Source organism: Lonchura striata, chromosome 4, assembly GCF_050655825.1.
Source record: "Lonchura striata isolate lonStrDom1 chromosome 4, ASM5065582v1, whole genome shotgun sequence".
Classification (NCBI taxonomy): domain Eukaryota; kingdom Metazoa; phylum Chordata; class Aves; order Passeriformes; family Estrildidae; genus Lonchura; species Lonchura striata.
The window spans coordinates 56,672,934-56,695,033 of NC_140706.1; the positions used below are offsets into that span (position 1 = coordinate 56,672,934).

The following is a 22,100-nucleotide window of genomic DNA, read 5'->3' on the forward strand; positions in this document are numbered from 1 at the left end:
AAGCCACAGTGAGCTTATGACCATACCTCAAACAGCACAACTGATATTTCTTTGATTCAGCTGGAAACACACCACATCACAGATCCTAGGATTTTCATCATGGTTCACTATCATAATGCAGCCAAAACAGATCCTGGAGTCTGAGGAGAAGGGGTCATCTGTCTGGAATATCTGTGAGCTGTGGTGGGCCAATTTCAGACTTGAAATAATAGATTTTCAGCCAAAATGATCTATGCTAACATGTTACTGAAAAAAATATTCTTCTGATGAAACTCTTCTTTTTTTTTCCTGCTGAAACTCTGTTGAGCTCCAGATGCCTCCTTGGCACAAGCCTTCCAGGCAGTGAAGTAGTCCTGTAAAACCTGGAAAAAATAAGATTCACAAAATGTGTAGTGACTGAATTTTTCTTGCGTAGTTTCCAACCAGAATACGTGATTAATGGTTTTGTTACAGGTTGCTCTCTGAAGGCCATTTGAGCTGGCTTGAACTGTGATGCCGATTTTTGCAGTAAATCAATTTGTAAAATGCCATTCACTGTCAAAATTATTCTTTTACACACTTGATAAAGGCCTGATAAATTAAAAATATAATTAAAACCAACTTGTAGGGAAATAACAGCTGACACAAGATCTTCCTTCTTATTCTCTGCAAGCAGCTGAGTGGCCACAATATGGCCTCAGAGTTTTACCATGCAGGATGACTTTTGCCTTCCTTGTGGGGAATGGCAAACTCTTCATGGAGCAGAAATTTTTAAAGCAGGGTCAGATTTGCAAGTGTTTTATGTTTCCACCATGGAGCAAATTCCCTCTTGAGTGGTTTATCTCCAATGTCCAAATCCTGTCATGTAGTTTTCTCTGCTTATACAAATTAATGGGCAGGATCCTTTCCCAGCATCAGATGTGGCTCCATCCAGTCTGGTACTCAGAGATTTTGTTGTTGTTGTTGTTGTTATTTACACAGACTTGTATTGTCAAGGCAACAAAATGCCAAATGTAGAGGAGTTTTATTTAGTCCCAGCCTACATTTCTCTCCTATTGATCTTGCTGCATTTTATCCTGCAATAAGGGACATGATTTCAGTTACCTCTCTGTCTTGGCTCATCAGAGGCAACTTCTACTCATATTTTACCTTTTGCAATGTTCAAAGCAAATAAAACAAAGTCTTCTGACAAAAGAATGCTCATAGCCACAGTCCACTGTGGGTAGGACTCCACAACATTTTGAGTTGGGAAACATGCACAAGGTACTTCTTCCTACCAGTTACACTTTGAAGGGGGTGAATGGCTCTGACTGTAATTTGACAGCTGGTACTTCAAGTTAATTTGCAACAATCATGGCAAAGGGCTATGTTTTGTGGATATATTTCCCTCATTGCAAAAAGTGCTATTTCATCTGTAGTGCAGAGAGGCACTGAGAAACAAAGAGTTATTGAAGAGCAAAGTAGCTTGACTGCTCTGAGCAGCTGGCCCCAACTGCCTTGTGTTGCTTTTGCTGCCAGCCATGCCCTGGGCAGGCAGAAGTGGGGACACAACTGCCAGGTCTTCCTGAAACAGACTGCAAGATTAAGCTCATAAAAAAAATAATATTTTAGGGAAAAAAAAAAAAAAGAGAAAACATGAGCTTTAATGTGTAGCTGGTCACCAAAAAATCAAGCTTTTCTGATGTGTAATATTGAAGAGATTTCCTTTACCAAAATATGACAGCAAAAAAACCCCAAAACATTTATTGTCCTCCTGTTTTTAATACTCTTACCTCATCTATTTCCCTGGGGAATGCTGGAAATTCTTCCCTGCTTTCTGACAGTTGCCTGGTGTGACTGGAACTCTACAAACAGCAGCATCCCAAACACACGGGGCTGTATTGCAACATTTTCACAAAGTCAAGCCCAGATTCAAGAGCTCAGTTTCTCTTTACAGTGGACTTAAGCCTAAATCTTCACTTCTGGCTGAGGCTGCCTCATTAAAGTCTGTTAGCTGAGCTCACACAACATTGCCCAGCCAGATTCTAGTGGGGTCTCAATCCATCTAAATCAGGGCTCCTGGACTGCACTAAGCACAGAGGTATAGCCAGACACAGAGGTTTGATGATGTTGGTTTTCTAGGCCAGAAAACAGAGAGTGAAAATTTTGAGGGTTTTTTGAATAATGTAGCCTTTCTATTAATATTCCCAGATGTGTGTCTGAACAGCAGCACAGGCTGCCATGCTCATCTTTTCCTATGGAAATCCTACATACCTTTGAGCATGCTGCAGTTCTGCCAGCTGCTGCCTGGCTCTGCCTGATTTTAAAAATGTGTGCAGGTTTCACCATGCATAATCTTTAGGACAGTATAGCTCACTGTGGGACAGGGTAAAAACAGTGTTCTGTCTTTAACTGTTTAATTGCTAAGGTTGACTCACAACCTAAGGTAGTGGCTAAGATGGGGAAAGCTTGTCATTATTCTCGAAGGTTTTCTAGTGAAGGAGTTCTGCTGTAAGTTTGTTACAATTTCTGGCACTCTGATCTTCCCATGTCTTGTTGTTGTCTATGGGCTTTTTTGGGCATTTTTTTTTCCTTGGTTTTTACTTACAGACCTGACCCAAAACTTAGCAACAGTCCATGAAATCAGTGGAACTAAGTTCAGGTTTCCCCTGCTAAAACAGGATTGAGTAGAGGATGCTGTTCCTAAAGTATGGCAAGCACATTTCTGGCCGCCACATCGCTGGGATGGAAACACATTATATACCAAGTGAAAGTCTTCTGAATGCAGCTGTGCTGAGATTTTAGAAACAAGTATTTTGGAGTGTGGGGTGGTGTTGGTTTGGGGTGGGGTTTTTTTTGGATCTGTTAGCTTGTTGGGGCTGCTTTGGGGTTGGTTTGTTTGTTTGTTTTGGGATGGAGGTTTTTGGGGGTCTGTTAGCTGGTTGGGGCTGTTTGGGGTTGGTTTTTTGTTTTTTGGGGGGTTTTTTTGTTTGTTTTGGGGGTTTTTTGTGTGTTCTTTTTTGTTTTGTTTGTTTTGGGGTGTTTTTTTTTTCTTTTTTTCTTTTTTTTTTTTTTTAACCAGGACAGGATTTTTTTTCTGAGCCTCTTTTATCGTTGAGGCAGGGATATTTAAGAGGTGTGGATTAGAAACGGCATGGCAGCAATTACCAAGCCGAGGACATTCCCTATGCATTCCCTGCTGCTTAGTTGGCTGTGAAACCGCAAGTTGCCCTCGGCCACGGTGTGATTTTCCTTCTGCTTCTTGCACCCTTCTGCCACAAGATGGGGATGCAAGCCCGAGTTTAGGCCATGTATTAAGCCTCTTCTTACCCCGCAGAAATGAATCTACATGATCCTTGCCCGCTCAGGGACCTCCTTTTGTTGCTATTATTTAGAACTTGCAAACTCACAAGATGTATGCATTTTTACATAATTTTATATTATTGAAGGATGTTGGGAGCTGGAAAAAACCTCTTTCTTATCTTTGCTGAAATTAAAACACCTCTGTGATGTAGTTGGCCATAAACAATTTGAACTCCTTGCAAACCCAAGTCAAATTTTAAATCATTGCAGCAACAGTAAGAGACAAACCTCTCTCTAAAAATACCTGTGTGTCACTAAGTAGAGATTAGTGAGCTAATGATTAATCAGATTATAGCTGGCTATTGATTTAGACATTTAAATCAATTCTATAAGCTTCTTTATTTTCTGTTTTCAACTTCAAGAGTCATCAAATGTCTACAAACGTTCTTGTCCCAAGTGGCCAAGGGAAGAAATCCAGGCTAAAATGTGGCCAGGGAAAGCCCTGTAGACCTGCAGGGCTGATGTTTATCTGGCAGTGGTGGCAGCTTGGCTGAAATGATTAACAGGCTTCATTTCATAACACAACAATAGGCAGCCCCTGAAAGGTTTTGTTAGAAAATATTATGTCACATACATATCTCTTTTCTGTATGTTGGTGTAATGAAGCCTCCCATTTCTTCCAAGCTAAAGACAGGTGTTCAGCATACTCAGCCCTTCATTTAGCCAGGATTTACTCAGTCTTGCACACATAAAGGGAGGATTAAAGGGCCTGAGCCCACAAAATCGCATTTTTCATCATCCATGTTATGAGGTGATACATCCTTTCATCACCAACTTAGGACCACTGATAGTTTTTTGAATAGCTCTAGTCACTTCCCCCACCAATACTATTTCAAAATGTAAGTACTGGACATTTTTATTGTTGACCTGCAATAAAAAATAATTTATTTATAAATCCTCTTTTCCTATTTTTCAGCAATTCATTGTGCAGTACTGTTTGTGATGCCTCATCATTCAGGGTATTTGACATTCAGAGAAGTCACTTGTAATGAGTGCCTCCAACAAATACTGCCTTTTCTAAACAAAATTTTGTATAAAGTGGGATGTCATAAATAACAAGATAATACTGAGCAGCAGAACAATGTTATTCAGGCTTGATAAAATTGCAAATTGTGTTTCAAGACCAATGATTTGTTTTCTTACTTTAGAATTATAACTGTTGAATCAGATTTCTCCTTTTTCTACATCCTCCCCTGCCTTGAAGGGCAAAGGTGATGTGAAGACATAAAAAATTCAACCTGACATTTCTGTAGGGTGTATACTGGAAGACAGTCACACAATAAATCCATGCCCCATCTTTCAGTAACAGAGCTCTCAAAAATGCTGGGTTGAATTTTCTGTCCTCCACGTGCTGCCTAGTGGATTTTGGTGTTTTTTTCATTTGGACAACAAAATGAAGGGAAAACTAGGTAGTTTCTAGTCCTTTTCACTTTCTGGTTTTCATTCAGAAGTGCAAGGTAGACATGTATTTGTTCACAAAAGCAAAACCACCACCACCCCTTATTAATACTAGTTTTAGATATTTAAAATGTTTATTTCATTTACAAGAACAACATCCTGGGGAAAGTCATCCTTATTTTGACTCTAAAACCTTTGCACAGATGTCTTGATTGAAGTGAATCACATGCTTTTTATTGCATGCCCTTTTTTCTTTTTTTCCTCTGAGAAAAGCTGTCTTCTTACTGCTTTTTGGATGAGAAGTAGTTAGTTACTTAATGACAGACTAATCTCTCAGCCAGATCTTAGAATTGCCTGGGTTGGAAGAGACCTCAAGGATCACATAGTTTCAACACCCCTGCCATGGGCAGTGACATCTTTCACTGACCAGATTGATTTGAGCTCCATCCAACCTGGCCTCAAACACTTGCAGGAACAGAGCATCCACAACTTCTCTGAGCAACCTGTTTCAGCACCTCAACAGCCTCATGATAAAGAGTTTTTCCTAATATCTCATCTAAACCTACTCTCATGTGTTGGTCTGGTAATTTCCAGCTACTTCTGGATTATTCTTTTGCTTCTTGCTCTCACTTGTAGCTGCCAGATCCTACTCACTAGAGTATGCCCCATGTCTAGTTGGGCTGACCTTCCCATGACCACCATGGAAGATCACAGCAAGTGTCCTGTGACGGCTACTTGGGCTAGCCAGGAGGGAACAGACTAATGGCCAAGGATACTAGAGGTGGCAGCAATAATTTATTTTTTATGTGGGCTCTTATGAAATGGGTGTTGAACTCTGCTGTCACTGTGGAAATTATGAATAATAATCAGGTAAAAGTAACATATTGCATCATTCACAGAAGAGGTGTGAGGCAGTTCCTTTGAACTTCCAACACTAGGTCAGCTGTTCTTCCCCTCTGGGAATGTTGTTTCAACATTTGAGGTTAAATGCCTTATTTGTAAACAAGTGGAAGGGAAAACAATTGGGGTTTTTTTTTGTAAGGGAAAAAATAGTTTTCCTTCTTTGATTCATTGCATTTTGTAAATGCAATGCTCTTTGCAATGCTTTTACATTAGCATTTAGCAGTTATGTGGAAGTACAGAGAAGATGATGGAGGGGTATATTTCAGCTAGTGAATTTATTCTGTTGGCTGTCCTGAAAAGACAAGCACGTTAAAAAGCCATTGAGTTACTCTTACACAAATATAACAACATAGCTGAGAACTACAGAAAATAACTGTGTGACCCAAGGTAGGTGGGCATGATTATGATAAAAGCCAGCTATATACAACTTGTGGATCTCACTGACTTTTCACCAGTCTTTCACAATAAATTTGCTCTGATTTGAGCTCTCATGGATCTAGACATATTCTATGATAAGTTGCATAAATGTTCATCCTGCAGTTGTTCTGTCCATGCAGTGTTACATTTCTCAAGAGTAGAAAAGGGAAGAGACAGTTTGATGCAACATCTTAGCCAGAAAACATGAAAACATGCAATAACATATATATGAGGTATACAGAGGTGTGCTTTTGTTGTTGGGTTTGGGTAATTTTCTGCTTCTCTATGATAGTGTCTTGGTTTGACAAGATTTGTCCGTGAAGGAGGGCAAAAGCCTCCTGTGCAATGGAGAAGGTAAACCCCCTCCCTCCGAATTACCAGGATTTTTAAATTAAAAGGCTCTCAGGCAAAGACATGGGAATGGGAGTAACAATTCTTTACTAGGAGAAAACTAGATAACAATTTAAAAAGGCAAATGCAATTGGTACAAACAAAACTAGTGATAAAGTCCACAACCTGAGGATTCGGGGTGTTGGTAGCAGTCTGGTTGAAATGATAGCTGCTCCTCTTGCAGTGGCTGATAATTGCAGCTGAAGTGGTGATCTTTAGAAGGGTATAGTTTTCTCTGAAGATCTGGTGGCAGCTGGGCCGGTCATCCTCTGTGCCGGGGCCGCCTCCGAGCTCCGCCGCCGCCGCCTCACCGCGCTCCGGCCGCTTCTCTCAGGAGTCCCACTGAAGGAGCTGCTTCTCTGGCAATCCTGCAAAGAGAGAGCTGCTCTGTCCCCTAAAAGGTACCCCTTTTATCCAATAAAAGAGTGCTTGGCTTCCCCCTCTGGGTGGAGCATCTCACAATGAGATGGTGTTACAGTTACCAGACCTGCAGTGAGTCAGTCAATGGCCCATTAACAAACCATTACCTCTTGGGAGCAAACCATTGTTCTTGGAAGAGATAACAAACCTGCCCAAGCTCCAACAGATGGCAAATAGAATACAAGCTTATCTTACAAACCAGGACAGATAGACATGACTGCTTCTGATTTTTTGTTTACTAAAAATTTTCTGAACTTTTTGCAGGAAAATAGTGAAGGTTTCCTGAGTAAAATGCACCCTAGAGTCAAATACCACAGCATCTTGGCTGATTTCTGTGGCACCAGAAGCACATACTGCTGTTCCCCATTCATCACACCTTTTTTTTGAGCAGTCACCCTGAAAGGCAGTGCTTCACCTCAGGGAGGAGATGATGTTCAGGATATATAGAAACATCTCTGTGTAGGAAGAGTGGAAGGTACAGGAAGGAATCCATTTTCTTCTAGGCTGGGGTTAAGAAAAAGCTCAGGTAAATCTTTCTCTGTTCTGCACAGAGTTTGTTGGCCCTGTGTAAAATCAGGAGGGGACAAAAGCAATGGTGGAAGTTTCAGTCTGAGTTTGATTCTTCTGCCACACAGGAAAAAAGTATGCTGGCCTTCAGCTCTCTCAAGACTTTAAGCCAGTACCAAAATGTTTTTATCAATACAGAGAAAAGTTACCAGTCTGTCATAGCCCCAAGTACTCCAGCAGCTTGACTGAAAGTGTGACTTTCTAGGCTATCATAAACAGCTGCTAAAGCTTGATTCTCGTCTTGCTTTTTATAGAATGAGCATATATCTGCTACGTCTCAACATGTATTTATGAAAGCCTTAATGCCATAGCAGCTGTTCACCGCTGTGGGTTCATGTTTGAACTCTTCACCTCCCACTGCAGTCTCCAAGGAGTTGCAGATTCTCATCATTCCCTCTGAAGCGATACGTGGAATAAATAAATAGACTCCACAACTCGATGTAGTTATGAAGTGGGTATGTATGACAGCGCCCGGTACAAGTGAGATAGCTCTCTGAAATCTTGTGCCCCGAGTTGGAGTTTGTCCTGCAATTTTATTCACAAAGGTGTTCCATATGCAATACATTACACAACTTTTCTATGCATATTCAACCCCTGGCCCCACCTGTCTTCACCTCTCATGCTAAATAGGTCCACGCCCTTCTGGGCATGTGTGGTTTGCTGTGGGGATCTCTGGTGGTCTTTTGAGGCTGAAACCATAGTCTTCCTCTGCATTGAACTTTTGAACTCTTCTCCTCTGCGCATGCGCTTTTGGTCTTCTGCTCTGTTATCTGGATAAGTCCCTCATCCTTGACAGAGGGGCCTCCTTATCTGAGTTCTTTGCATTCCTGGTCTTCTCTGGTATTTGTCTTTTTGCAAGAAGCTTTAAAGATTTTTTTTTTTTCCTTCTCTCTTTCCTATGTCTTTTGCGCCATGGCAGAGGTTTCTTAAAATTCAACTCATGATTCTACAAACATGATACATTCATTTTTGATACATTCATTTTGTTAACTCAAGTGATCTCTGGAAGATCTCTTATTTCACCTCTCAGGAATTACTGGAACTGGAATCCCAAACAGGATTACAGTTTGAAGCATGTCATTGGTTTTCCTGGTGAAGCTGCAATTAGGACTAAGAAGAAAAGGGCTGTGTGTGATTCATGTGAAAAGTAAGTTAAGAGTCTTACAGTAAAGAGGGGGATAGAGAAGGGAGGATGTTACATCAATTCACTTTGCGAGTCCTAAAGTGAAATTAAAACATCAATATCTAACTTTTGTAAACTGACCAACTGGGAAAGTTGTAATTTTGGGTTAGAGTGGATTAAAGAAGAAAACAGAAACGGAACTTGAGTTTCTTCTTTCTTCCTCACCTTTTCTCTGCTTGGCTTGTCTTCCTTTTGTCCCTGTGCCAGAATCAAGTATTTCTGAGAGGTAATTTCTGAAGACCTTACCTCCTACCCTGATGCTCAGGCTCTGCTGAGTGGTGCTTACATCTGAGTGGATATGGAAATAAGCACATGTGTTGCACTTTCCTCCCACCAAAAAAAAAAAAAAAAGGAAAAAAAAAAAAGTAATTAAACGCCACAACTCCCTGTTATAAATTGAGGCGAATAATTTGATTCAGCCTTTTAAGATCAATTAATAATTTTATTAATTACAGCAAGCGATAGCAAGCAAAACAGCGCTAGGTTCAGCCCGGAGCCTGGCTCCGCCAAAAGCTGACAACCTTTCTTCTCTTCAGTCCCTTTTTATCCAGCACAAGTGGGGGTGATGGGTTTCCTTCCACTGTGGTTATTAGTCCCAGCAGTAGTCAGTTTGACAAGTGGAGGTGATGGATCTCCTTCCACTGCGGTTATCAGTTCCAGCCAGTCCTGCAAGATCTTTCACAATCTTTGTTTGCGGTTACCAGCCTTGCCCAAGCTTGCAAATTCCATGCCCCGACCCCCTCCCCACCCTTTTATCCTAATTTCATACTTTTGATGAACAAACAATCAATACAGCTTTTCACACTCCCCAGTTCTGGTTTGCAGCGTAATTTGAATTTCTAGGACAAACACAGCTTCCGGGCGTCAGCGACTGGGAGAAGGGCACTGGGGGAAATACAGTTCCTCTCCCCGCCACAGCCGTGCCATACCGGCTGGCAGTCGCTAGCTGCTTGGGGTGTCCTCCCCTCCATTTTTCGCTTTAAACTTTTCCTATTTCACCAATATATCTCTAAATGGAAAACCATAACGGTGGGCAGTGCTTGGACTGCTTCACACTTTCCAGACCCGGGCCAGGTGCCGCACCGCATCCTGCTCTGCGGGGCCGTGGCACAGAGCGGTTTGTTTGGCTCGGCTGCCCGGTCTCCAGGCCCCGTGTGTTTGCCCCGGCCCCGTTCGCCCTTGGGGCGAGCGCGGTTGCGGTTCCCCCGCTCCCCGCTAACGTAACGGGCTCAGCGGCTTTGTGGCGACACTTCAGCAGCTCTGCCCGAGCCCAGGCTCGCACACACGCGGAGCGGCTCCGCTCCCCGGCAGGTCCCGGCTGCCCGGCCCGGGGCCTTGGTGATGCCCGGGGGCCGCCCGGTGCAGCCGCGGGGCCCGCGCTCCGACCGCCACGACCGGGGGGCGCTCCAGGAGGCGAACTTGCCCCCGCAGAGCGCTCCCGACCGCTCCGGCGGCCGGCGGGGGCCCGGCAGCTCTGCACCCGCGGGCCGCGGGGCGGGCCGGGCCAGCGGGCGTCACCGCGGGGCCGAGGCTGCCGCCGGCAGGGACCCGCCGGGAGCAGCGAGGGCGGGCGGCCGGGGCGGAGCGGCGGGCGGCATGGGGGCCGGGGCGCTGGCCGTACGCGTGAGTAGGGGCCGGCGGCGGGACGGGCACGGGAGCGGGGCGGCGCTGCCGGTGGAGCGGGGCCGGCGGATGGCGGCGGGATCAGCCTCCTCCGCCTCCTCCTCCTGCCGGCCTCCGCCGGGGACCCTCGCGGGGCCGGGGAGAGGGAGGCCGGCCCGGGCCCGGCGCCTTCTCGTCCCGAGTGCTCTCCATCTGTTCCCTCCTTCTCTCTTTTTTTTTTCTCCTTCCCCCCCGCTCGGCAGCTGCCGCTCCTTTGGGAAAGGCAAACACTCGGAAAGGCGATTCCAGGCTGTTTTCTTTTAGTTTCCCCCTCCCTTTTTAAATTTTATTATTTTTTTTAACCCAGACAACAACTGCCCTGCCGCGTTCCTTGCGTTTAAAGTTGTTGGATGTGCTGTAAAAGTGTGTCCCTGTGGCATATAAATAGCTTTTTTCCAAGTGTCTGGGCGGAACCTTTTGGCGGCATCGTGCAGGGATGATTAATTGCTTTCCCAGTCTCGGAAATCAGCAACAGTGGCATTAATACTCAGACGCGTTTTCCCTGGGTAAAGTCAGATCTTCCATCTATAAAGCAACATAACACTGAACTCTTTGTTTCAGAGGTGTTTTGAGGGGATGGCTTTATTTTTATTTTGGTTGCATGTGTATTTTGGATAACCACATAATTTTTTTGTTCCTAGTTAGCACAGCCTCTTCAGATCCTGAAGCAAGCTCAAAATTTTCCTCTTGTTTCTGTGGACATGGCAAATGTCTGTCCGTTCTCATGTGGATTTAAATAGTGAGTTTCCCCAAGTAAATCCAACTCTGTGACTCAGGTTTTCAAATGTTGAAACAGGCTGGAAACCTGTAACTGAGCAAGATTGTGAGGCTAGTTGAGGGCCTTAATTGGAAAATCTCCCTAAATATCACAGCTGCTCAGAAACTGCTCAAAGAATCTTTGCTGTCTTCTAGTCCTAGTCTAGTCTACATGATTTTTACCTTGTCATGTGTCTGCCTGGAATAAATGTTGTTTATTATTCATTTAATCTTAAATGGGAACATGTCTTTTTAAAAGAGATTTGGTATTTTAGTTCAAACAGTGGTGCATTGTAAATATTTATAAAGAGTTTACAATAATGCAATATTGTGGTTCTGTTTCACAAATAATAAAACATACTTGTGATGTTTATATAAGCAACATCTTCTATAAATATCACACGAGTGTTGTGTAGGACCTGGGACCGTAGAGCACACACATGCTTCAAATAACTGTTTAGTGGGAAAAGCACAACTGAGTGCACTGCCAGATCATTTTATATCTGAAAGGACAGTCACGCTTAATAGCAACATAGCAGATGTTTATGTTGCTCACAGACTACAATAAAAATATTGTGCCTCAAGTGAAGAGATTTTAAAGGCCTGTTTAAAATAAAATATCTATGCTGTGATAAAATCTGTCAACACAGTGACGTGTCAAGATTTAGGCAAGAGTCTGAGCACTTTTTTATGTTAGTATACAGTATTCTCCATATGTACAGTTTCTACTACCAATTTGTCAATGCAACACAGTACACAGTAGGAATAAGTTTATTTTAAGCAACATGCCAGTGATGGGCTTCTTAAAGAAAGAGATTGAACTCTGTGGTAGCAGTGGGTCCCATTTCCTGCAGTGTGATTGCAACAGTGTGATGGGTGATGCTGCTGTTCTGCCTTGAACTGTCTTCCCAAATGTGCAATTCTGTAGGCTGATTAAGATTTCTGCCTATTATCAGTCCTATAAATTAATAATATATTCTTTTATTCCGCTGGGTTTTATTAACTATCCTCCCATGGTTTCTTTGTCACTGCAGCTCCAAAGTTGTGAGAATGTTGTGCCTCCAGAAGAACCTATGGGATCAAAAGTTTATTGTGCAGTGGGTTTTCCACCCCCCTTGTTATGTGTGATTAGATTACATAGTCCCTTTCTAAGCTTAAAACCTCAGTAATTAAATTTCAGACTTAGCAGATACTAAGCATAACAGAAAATAATGATCCATCTCACCTGACAGTGGCCAAAATGAATCCCTAGGAAACAGTATTTGGAAGAAGAGTGTAGTGTGTGTGCCTCCTCCAGAGTACTGCCCTGCCAAGCATCCTGGGTGGGATTGTTTGTGTTTGTCCAGTTACTTTTATAACCCATGTGAGTTTCATGAGTTGACAACTGCAGTCTCCTGCTTGCTTACTCCTAGTTACTTGTTATTCTAGTAGCAAGCTTGTCTGCAAGTCTTTCTCCCTAACATACAGACTACCTACATTCTTGTTCCTCTTCTAGTGTTTTCTTCTGTTCATTTTTACTTTCCTACTTCACAGAGGTTTTTTTCTGTGGAATAAAATAAAGTGGGGCCAAACCCTTATGCTGGAGCATAAAAGCCAGTTTTGATGGATGTGCTTGTGTTTTGACCACACAACCTTCTGCAGCAAATGTGAATAATGCCTGTTTTCTTTCCCTTTGCTCCTTAAGCAAAACAAGTCGGCGGCGAGATTGAAGGAGGACATGAAAAAGATAGTTGTGTCTCCACTGAACAAGCAGAGGGACACAAGCTGTCCAAAGGTGTTTGGTGTGAGTCTTCTGGAGCTCCAGAAGCAGGGATTGAGCAAAAATGGAATCCCGATAGTTGTGTGGAATATAGTGGAATACCTCACCCAGCATGGTAAGCTTAGTGGAGTCGCTTCTCCTTAGCAGCACTTTTTATGTAAGACTCTTCAAAGGGAAGAACGTAGTTTTTTTGTGACAAAAACCACAGACAAAGAATGTTACTGTATGTGGTTTGCTTCTTTTTTATTTCTGCCTTGATGCTGAACTTACTTTTTAATATGTTTATAAAGGTGAACTACATACAGCATTAGGTAACAGCACACTCATTAACAAGCTGTTTAGTTTATAAATGGAATGTATTCCATTTGTGAAGGTTTGTGTCATCTTCCAGTTGCAAAACATTTGTCTTTAACACTTTATAGAGATAGACACAGGCACACATACACACACACACACAACCCATTAGAGAAAGGAATACAAGTTCTTACAGGTTTTCAGATATATTCCAGTTATTATTAATCCCCTCAAGGAAGTAGGTGTTCAGTTCTTTGCTTCTCCTTGCATTCATTTAATGGGATTTTGTTCCTGTTGTTGAGATATATTTTGTCACAGAAACTTAGAGCACTACTGGTGCACAGATGTCTTTCTTGTAGGGCATTTGGTCAGCAATGGAAAAGGTTTTGTGGTGGTAATGTCATCTTCTAAGGATCTGCATCTGGTTTTACCCTGAGGTTTTCTGCTAGCTATTCAATAATGATAATCCAGCTGTAGAGGCTTAGATTCTATGACTTAGATTCTATCTTGGTAGATCCTCAGAAGCTCATAGATGCAAATATGGCTTGAAAATTAGCTTGGCTTGAGGTAGAGTGCAAATTTGAAACATAGTTCTACCTTTACTCGGCAGCGTCTTGCTTGATCTACTTCAACCTGTATAAAAGTGGCTTGCTAGGACACTGGAAGAGAAAGAATGGAAAAAGCTTTCCATCATTTAGAGTTTAATCAAAACCAGAAACTGACAGACACTCTTGACTGGAAGTTGTGGTCTGTGCTCTGTGTTCCATAAGAAGATTGGAATCCCACACAACTATGTCCCAGATATGGACTAAACAAGCCAAGTTTTCTACTCTGAAGCAGGATTAGTTGGGCTTCTGAATGTCAAGTTGATTATCTGGCCCCGATAAAGACCATTCTTTTTCTCAAAAATGCAAGCAAGTTCTCAAAGATACCCTCTCATATGGAGAATTGTTGAAATGGGTGTCCCATGTCTGTGTGAGGCTTGTTTTGTGAATTAATGGCAAAATTAACTGTGAAGGCATTTTTAACAAAGGCCCAGACACCCAGGCTGAGCTGACTGTTGGGCAGCTATATCCTTAAACTAAGTTAGCATTAAGCTGCCTATTTCCAAATTTAGAAATGAAGCCAAATTTCCCTGTGGTGTATTTAGTAGTTTCTAATTACTGTTTTCAGGGTGTTCTAGCCACTCTTTATTTCCATAAATGAGTGAGAGAGGGGGAAGGAAGTTTGATCTGTGTGGAGGCTGTGGCCTTTGCTCACCTAGTATTGCAAAAACAAAAATCTTTATTGAGATGAGGTGTTTTCTGCCCTCGAGATGGCAGTACAGCATCTTACATGAGAATACATTTTGTTGTGACTGCAGGAATACAAACTCTAGCACCAGTATCTCATATTAGTCAAGTAAAATGTTTTGAGTGGTTGTCCATTTTTTTCCCTTGCTAGAGCAGTTTGTCTTCTAGTCCAATAAAGGAGATAATTTTTCTTTACAAACTCTGTTGCCTCAGATTTTATTTCTTGGACTGGAAGCATTCTGTCAGATTGCAGTTCCTTGATGTCTAGTCTGAAGTGATGAAAACAATACACATTCAATCCTCTTCGTGTTATGCTTCTGAGGAAGAACAAACAGGTCTATAGACACAGTATTAGAAAGGCAGAATTTTTGCAGTGAAAGTGTTCTAGAGAAAAAATAATTTACAGAAGTCAGTTTTAGGTTCTTCCCAGAAGGTTTTGAGTCTTAACAAATAGAAAGCCTAGAAAGTGTTGTTTAATTTAGTATGATTAGTCTGGCTTCCTCTGTTGAAGCCTCCTTTTTTGTGCATCTCCTTTATGAGCCTGTAGTGATCTAAACCATTTATTTTTCATTGTAAAATACTTTGTGCTTTGTGCTGTCCATGATACATTATTTGCTTATTGAGATTTCCTACTATTTACTATTGAGTTACTGCTGCACTCAGCATGTATTCAGATGTTTTTACCTCATGATGGTCACAGGTAAGAACGTGTTGCTCTGGAACATGAAGCTGGAAGTAATCCAAATGTGTGAGTATGGCAGTCCTGCTCAAAGTAATGGGCTACTTGCAAAAATGAAACAACTGAAGGTTTTTGTAGAGTCCTTTTCTGTTGAAATATGCCAATGGAAAGTGTCTGTCTCAGTTGATTTCTCATGATGTGAGACAGCTCAGTGGCATTGCAGTATTTTTGGTTCTCAAAAGAGTATTCCAGACCTCAAGATGTTGTCATTAGTATTTGTTATTTATCATAATCTAACTACCTGACTAGAGGGGGTTTCTGGGGACAGAGTAGTATTTTTTTTTATATCGTGGTGTATTAATTGCCCTAGTTTGTATTACTACATGTGTGTTATTCAAACTAGAATATCTGTTTCATCATGTCACTGGGATGTGGTCGTTCAGCTCAGTCTTAATATATAATTACAGGTATGACACAGGAAGGTCTCTTCAGAGTGAATGGCAGCATGAAAATGGTGGAGCAGCTGCGTCTGCAGTACGAGCGTGGGGAAGAGGTGGAACTCGTGAAAGATGGTGATGTGTACTCAGCAGCCAGCCTGCTGAAACTGTTTTTGAGAGAGTTGCCAGATGGAATTATCACATCTGCCTTACATCCCAGGTTCATTCAGCTTTACCAGGGTAAGTGAGAGGTAAAGTCTCCGTCCTTCAATGCACTTTCTTTCTGGGTAGCTGGTTTCTTAGTTTACTTACTTTGTTCCTTATTTCCTTTGGCTTCAGCTCCTACCTACTCCCAGACATGCAGTTCTGTTACAATAGGCAGAAAAATGTTTCTGATGTATTCAGTAAATTCTGGATTTTCTAATCCAATTAGGTTGAATAGAAAGTGAAATGATCAGCTGGTTTTCTTCAGGTATGCTTGTAGAAAATAATTGCAGTGTCTTTAGGACATAGATTTACTTCTGTCTGCTAGGGTGTTTTCTGACAGTTTCATTGTAATGGACGCTGAGAACTGAGAACTTCATCTGCTTTTAAGATTGGGCCAAAAGCATACACTGCCAAAGTTTCTGCTTCTCACTAAGTAATGTGATTGTCCATAAAAAAAAAAAAAAAAAAAAGAACCAGTTTGCAAGTAACAGTAGACTTTATGTTTTATTCCCTGTCATAGCACACAACCTGGAAGATTTCTTTTTTTCTTTTATTCACACCCGTCATCCACCTTCAAGTGGTGGATCAGCCATAGGAAAGACCACCACTTCTGCTGTGGAAAGTTGAGAAATCATTTTAAAGAGAGTTATGCAAGTTTCAATCTAATTCATCTGTATCTGACAATCTCTGGTGATGGTAGGTGGAATAAGTGGTGATTGGCCCCAGTTCCATGACCATGTGGGTCATTGACAGTTCATCTCTCTTGCTTCAGGCAGTCAGCACTTCTTTATGTTTTCCTAAGAAGCTACAAGATGAGTGGGTAAAGTTACTGGAGAATGAAGAGGAGGAACATGCTCTCTGACATGCATCCCTGGAGGAAGATGGTGTAAAGTTCTCACACACTTGTCTTGAGGTCTCCCATTTTTCTTGCCTTCAGTGAAGAGGAGGTTTAGCCATTTCCAAGAGTAGTGCCATGTATTTTCTTTCTTCCTTTTGTTTTGTGGGCTATAGAAGGTGTTGCTGATGCACTGAAGAAGAGCTTTGTACTTTACTTTGAGTGCAGACATTTCAGCTGTAGGTAGTATGTGGACTGTGTAAAATACCTTCCCTATTTAGTAAAGCTTGTCTGGCACACAAGAATAGGGTTCAGGAAGTGTTGTGTAGGAAGGTGCTATTGTTTTAGAAAGTCCCTTTTTTCTGGTCATTGTTGTGCTTTCTTTGTGGACTTTTAGATTTCACCAGGTCTGACTCATGAGCTGTATTTATGTTCTTTCTCATAAATCACATCTTAAGTGTAAATTAATAATAAATAAATAAGTCACGCCTTTACTGTTCCATATCTCTGCCCCCACAAAGGTCATATTGGTGTATTGTACCAGGAACTGCTGGTGTCCTTTTTGAACAGTGCTTTTGTTGTGTTTGTGGAAAGGTTCATTGGTTCTGTCTCCTACAGGAAGGGCAAAATCCCCCCAGTACTTTCTAGGGAAATGAGATGGATATCGTTACTTAGCAGATTTATTCACCAAACTTTCTTGTTTCCAAATAAAGTTACTAGTATAATCTATGAACCCAGATCTGCAAAAATCCATCCAACTGTGACGTGTCTTCATAGCTAAGTTTGCCTGTATTTCACAATAAGATCAAGATTAGTGCCATTAAAATTTTGATTAGGGAATAAAAAGTCTTACTTGAAAAATGCCAGTTGGCTGTTGTAGCAAGGGGAAGTCTTGTGTAAAGGTTGGAGGAAACTTGAAGGGTTTTTCACACCCCAGAAAATACAGCATAAATGAGCAGTTATGAAAGGCACTGATGATTTTTATTGTGTTCAGATAAGCTTAAGTAGTAGGTGGGCATTTGCTTGCAGTTAAATGATCAACCAGCTGTGCAGGATTGCAGGAGTTATCTGTTCACTTATCGAAGTATGTGCAAGGGTATTGCTTGCAAAATGGTACCAGGACACTGCATGCCTGGGTGTTTGTTTTGTAAACTGTGAAGAGAGTAGGTCAAACTGTTTCTGAGTCAACAGGTTATTAAAAAATAACTTTGAATCTGTAGCCTCTTTGAGACATGTCTACAGGGAAGGCAAATACAAGCTCTGTCACAATCTCTGTATTCTTTTGTTGAAGCTTTGCATGGGATATGGGTTTTTAGAATTATGTTAGGTTTCTTTTGGTGTATTTTTAGGGATTGTTATCAGCATTTTTTAAGCCAGCTGAGATCTTGGCCTGAGAAAAACACATAGTTACTTCACTTACTATAAAAATGGTTAGAGAGTGATTCCTCTAGTTAAAAATACCTGGACTGAAAATTACAAATTTTACCTGTAGGTGTAACCCTTTTCAATTCCAGCTATCAGATTTGTTACCAAATCAAAGAAAAATAACCTGCCCTGTTATGAAAGAAAGAAGCTGTCCTGTTAGTGTTCAAGAAGTCCATGCAACTGTTTTGGCATTGCTGTCTGCAGCCTGTGCAGTGTTGTGTGAAACAGAACTTTGCGTGCTGCCCTCAAATCCTGAAGTACTTTTGTTCAAATAAATATTCAGCATAATGCCAAGACTATGCAGTTCCATAACACATCGCGTAGTGTATTGTGGTATGTCCTGGCATTCTGTTTGTGCCCTTGGAGAAGGACAGTGGCAGTGGGAGATAGGAAGGGGCTCCCCCTGTAAATGATGTTGATTGGAGATGTGTGTTGCAAGCGCAGGCCAGGGACACACTGACAGTCCTTAGTGTTGGCTGGTCTCCTCACAGTGCCTGACAAATAAAGGCTGCTCCTTAAGGGGAGTTCTGGGGTGAAAAATGTCCATCACAATCTCTTTTGTGCCTGAGGCTTCACTGCAGAGCAGAACTGTGTGAAATGGGCTGTACTTGGAGAAACCTCAGCCAGAAATCAGCAGCTCCCATACAGCAATCCCTGCCTGAGCTTGTTTATTCCCTCTGGCTTTTCATTCCTTATCTTCTGTATTGTGATCGCTGACTCTTAAGACATCCGTACATACTAGGAACTGTACACACAGCTCTTACCCCTTTCACAGGTCACTTGCTTTCATCAAGACAAAGTGCTACTGTACTGTAAATTTTGTTTTTGTTGCTGTTTCATTCCCTCCTCCAGTGGAGGTACAGTGAAATATGGACTCTGTCTTCCTTTCTTACTCAACCTAACTAAGTTTAATGCCATTTTGTCACACTGACTTCTTGACATTACTCATCTTATGGAATTTATGTTTTTTCAGTGGGCAGCAGCAAGATGTGAGTTTTATTTCACATACCTCCTTCTGCTCACTGCCTGTGATGACTGGCATGGTTTTGTCTGGTGCCTTTGTCAGGGTGAGGTTTGGGAGGCAGGGAAGGGAAGGAGCAGCTCCCTTCCAGATCAACAGGTCAGTTTACAGAAAACACATAGTAGCCAGCAGCTGTTTGAATTACATGAACAAGCAGAACCAAAAATACAGCTTGTGTTGGGCGACTTTAGAGGTCAAATTAATTTCGATCTGAACAATGACTGTGAGAATGAATAGATGAGAGCTGACCTTTTATCCATTATTATAGATGGGTCATGAGATAGTTGGCTCTCGCAATTAAAGGATGAATGTTATGTGTATGCTGTGAGAAGTTTTGTAGATTTTACTGTTGTCAGAGTCCAGGACATCCTTCTGGCTGCCCTGGCTGTCTCGAGACCTTGGCAGGGGTCTCGGAGACCCTGGTGTGAAGTCAAAAATATTTGTGGCTTTGATTTTAACCTGTGGAAAAAGCTGTCAATTTGGCATGAGAAATTACAAATCACAGAGGTTTTATTAATGTGATATTTGAACTAACACAGAGTGGAAAAGTAGAATTTTGGGATTTTTAGAATATAATTCAGGGGGTCAAGATGGAGGAATTTGGGCACATCCTCACCTTCTTTCCCTTCTTCTTGTCCTCCATGTCTTAGTGTAATGGTAGCACTTTTCTGTTAGTTTAAGGTAGAGAGTCACAATCTAACATAAGTAATAAGTATTAGTAATAAATTGTAAACATATGTTGTGGTTTGACACAGAAAAAGAATTTTTCTCGGAAGGAAGAGGTCAATTTGGATATTGACCAATTGAAGGTGGACATGCCTCTGAGAACACAGAGGGGTTAAAAGCAGAATTCCCAGGGGAACTCGCTCTCTTTGGTTCCGGTCAGCGTGCAGTGCAACCTCTCCCCTGCCCAGCCGTGGCTGGGTGGGGGAGGGGAAAAGCCATGCGGCCTTCCGAGGTAGGCCCAAGGGTGGAGGGACTGGAACCGGGCCTGGCCCCCTGCAGATGGAAGGGTGGAGAAATTTGGGATGTCTCCATTCCCACCCCCCCAGAGTCTCTCTCTCTTGAGAGAGAAAGAGACAGCGGCAGCTTGTCAGCAGTTCACTGCGGGGAAGGAGAAGAGTGGGGGGGCTGCAAGGTGCCCAGCTGCCTGTGGGAGTCTGGGCATTGAGCCATCCTGGGAGTCTGGACTTTTAACCCTTCCTGAGAAATGAAAGCTTTGTGAAATTTTTCTCCTCCTCGGTTTGAAAGAGAGGAAGAGAGACAGCCTGGACGCTGGGATGTTAGAAGGAGAAATTCTAGGTGGGAGGAGATGATGGAGTGGCTTTTGGCTGGACTTTTTCTTGGTAGCCAGAGACTGAACCAATCTTCTCCTCCAAGAGAGACTGTATTTTAGGAGGATGCTGGTGAGCCAAGAGACCTGCTTCAGCTGGGAAAAGACAGAAGTGGAGTGAACAGAGAAAAGTTAGGGAGGTTTGTGGTGGTGCCCCCTGTCCTCAGAGAAGAAGAGAAGAAGATGTCTGTTCTTGGACCCTTGGTCCCAGGGAAAAATGGGGGGGACTGCGGTCCCAAAAATGAAAAAAACTGAACTGCTGTTTTTTCCCCTCTTGGCAGGGCCTTGAAAGGAAAAATCCTATAAGCAGTCTGTCCATCCATGCATTGGTGGTGAGAGCACTGTGCATGGAAAGGAGAAGGCTCACCATGGCAAACTTTTTCTCTGGGTGGTGCCATGAGTGACATGGAAGCACAGGATGTGGCAGCTGTGTGCCTTGGGGGGCCTGTGGCACAGGAGAGACTCCTGTGTCCCTCCATGGACTGAGTATCAATTGTCTGGAGGGTGAAAACCTGATTGGGATCCAGATTGTGTCTCGCTGTGGTTTCTTGGAATTGGGTGGTGGGAGGAGGAATGCTTTGGAAGGTTTTAATTTTGAATTTTGTGTGTGTTTTTTCTTTATTTTTCCTTTTGTAATAGTATAGTAGTAGTAGCTTAATAAAGTTTTTTTTTTCCCTTATTAAGCTTGGGCCTGCTTTGCTCTGTTCTCGATTGCATTTCACAGCATTCAATTGAGAGACTGCATTTTCATGGAGGCTCCGGTATTGTGCCAGTGTCAAACCATGACAACATACTACACGTAATTTAAGTATATAAGGTGAGAGCCACCCAAAACTCAAGAGCAAAATTCCATAGCCTCTTTACTAACCAAAGCTCAGCAAGTAAAAAAAAAATATTATAAATAAGAAAAAATAAACAACCTTAAAAACACAATCGGACACATTCCAGACTCCTCCTTTAGCTGCGTGAGCTAAAGGAACGAAGACTCTCACAATGTCAAGGTCATTTCAGAGACAAGCAGACCTCAACAATTGTGATTTGTTGTTTGGATGTCCTCTCTTCTCCCCATAATCCCCTTTCCTCTCCCGCTTGTGTAGTTGCCACGGGACAGCCTTGGTAGCTGGGACATGTGGAAGGAGGGTGTGTACCTGTGCCCCTTGCATAGGGCAGCTGGGAGGATGGCAGGCTGGTTACTAGGAGGTGCAGCATGACAGCACCTGAGACCCATCAAGGTGCAAGAAAGCAGTGGGAACCAATGCACAGGGAAGAAGAGTTAACTGGCAGACTTTGGGAGGGGCTAGGGTTACCTTTTGCACCTCCCAGGGGTATAAAAGGCGGAGCAGCTGTTTTGTGGGTGAACACATGGCGTTTTAGTCCCATACTCCCAGTGCTGTAATTTTTCCTGACTCGATCCTTTGTTGTATAAACCTGGGAAATTTTTAAAAATGGGCATAGTTTCTCACACCATGGTAACTGCAGAAGTGCATGAAATCTGGTTCATTGGATAGCTGTGATTCTCCTGGCTCTTATAGCATGATTTTAACCTTTTCCTTTGGCTTTTATGGTCATTTTAGTGATATCAGAGCTGTTTCCAAGCTAGAGAAATAACTTCTCTTTTCCATATGATGATGATGTTTGTTACTCAGTAAAAACTCTTGGAACTCTTGGAACCAGATTTTTATGCAGATGACACTCACCAGAGTTGCAAAAGAAGTGTGCTCTTCCTCCAGTATGTTGGAAAGAAGGATAAATACAGCACTGCAAAGTGCTGTAATGACAGAGAGTGAGGTGTCTCAAGCTG

The 22,100-nt window shown here is 42.4% G+C and overlaps 1 protein-coding gene across 12 annotated transcripts in view; it reads left to right on the forward strand.

Annotated features, from left to right (window-relative positions):
• The first annotated feature begins 9,925 nt into the window (after positions 1-9,925).
• Positions 9,926-22,100, forward strand: part of FAM13A (family with sequence similarity 13 member A) — a 133,191-nt gene continuing 121,016 nt past the window's right edge. For 11 of the 12 annotated variants that reach the window (XM_085579121.1, XM_085579124.1, XM_085579126.1 and 8 more), the window contains exons 1-3: positions 9,926-10,222; positions 12,702-12,891; positions 15,509-15,718. In XM_085579121.1, the coding sequence (XP_085435247.1) occupies positions 9,941-10,222; positions 12,702-12,891; positions 15,509-15,718 (682 nt within the window). In that variant the 5' untranslated portion in view covers positions 9,926-9,940. Of the gene's footprint in view, positions 10,223-10,902; positions 11,001-12,701; positions 12,892-15,508; positions 15,719-22,100 lie in introns of those variants that run through there. The other variant, XM_085579130.1, reaches the window with a different exon arrangement.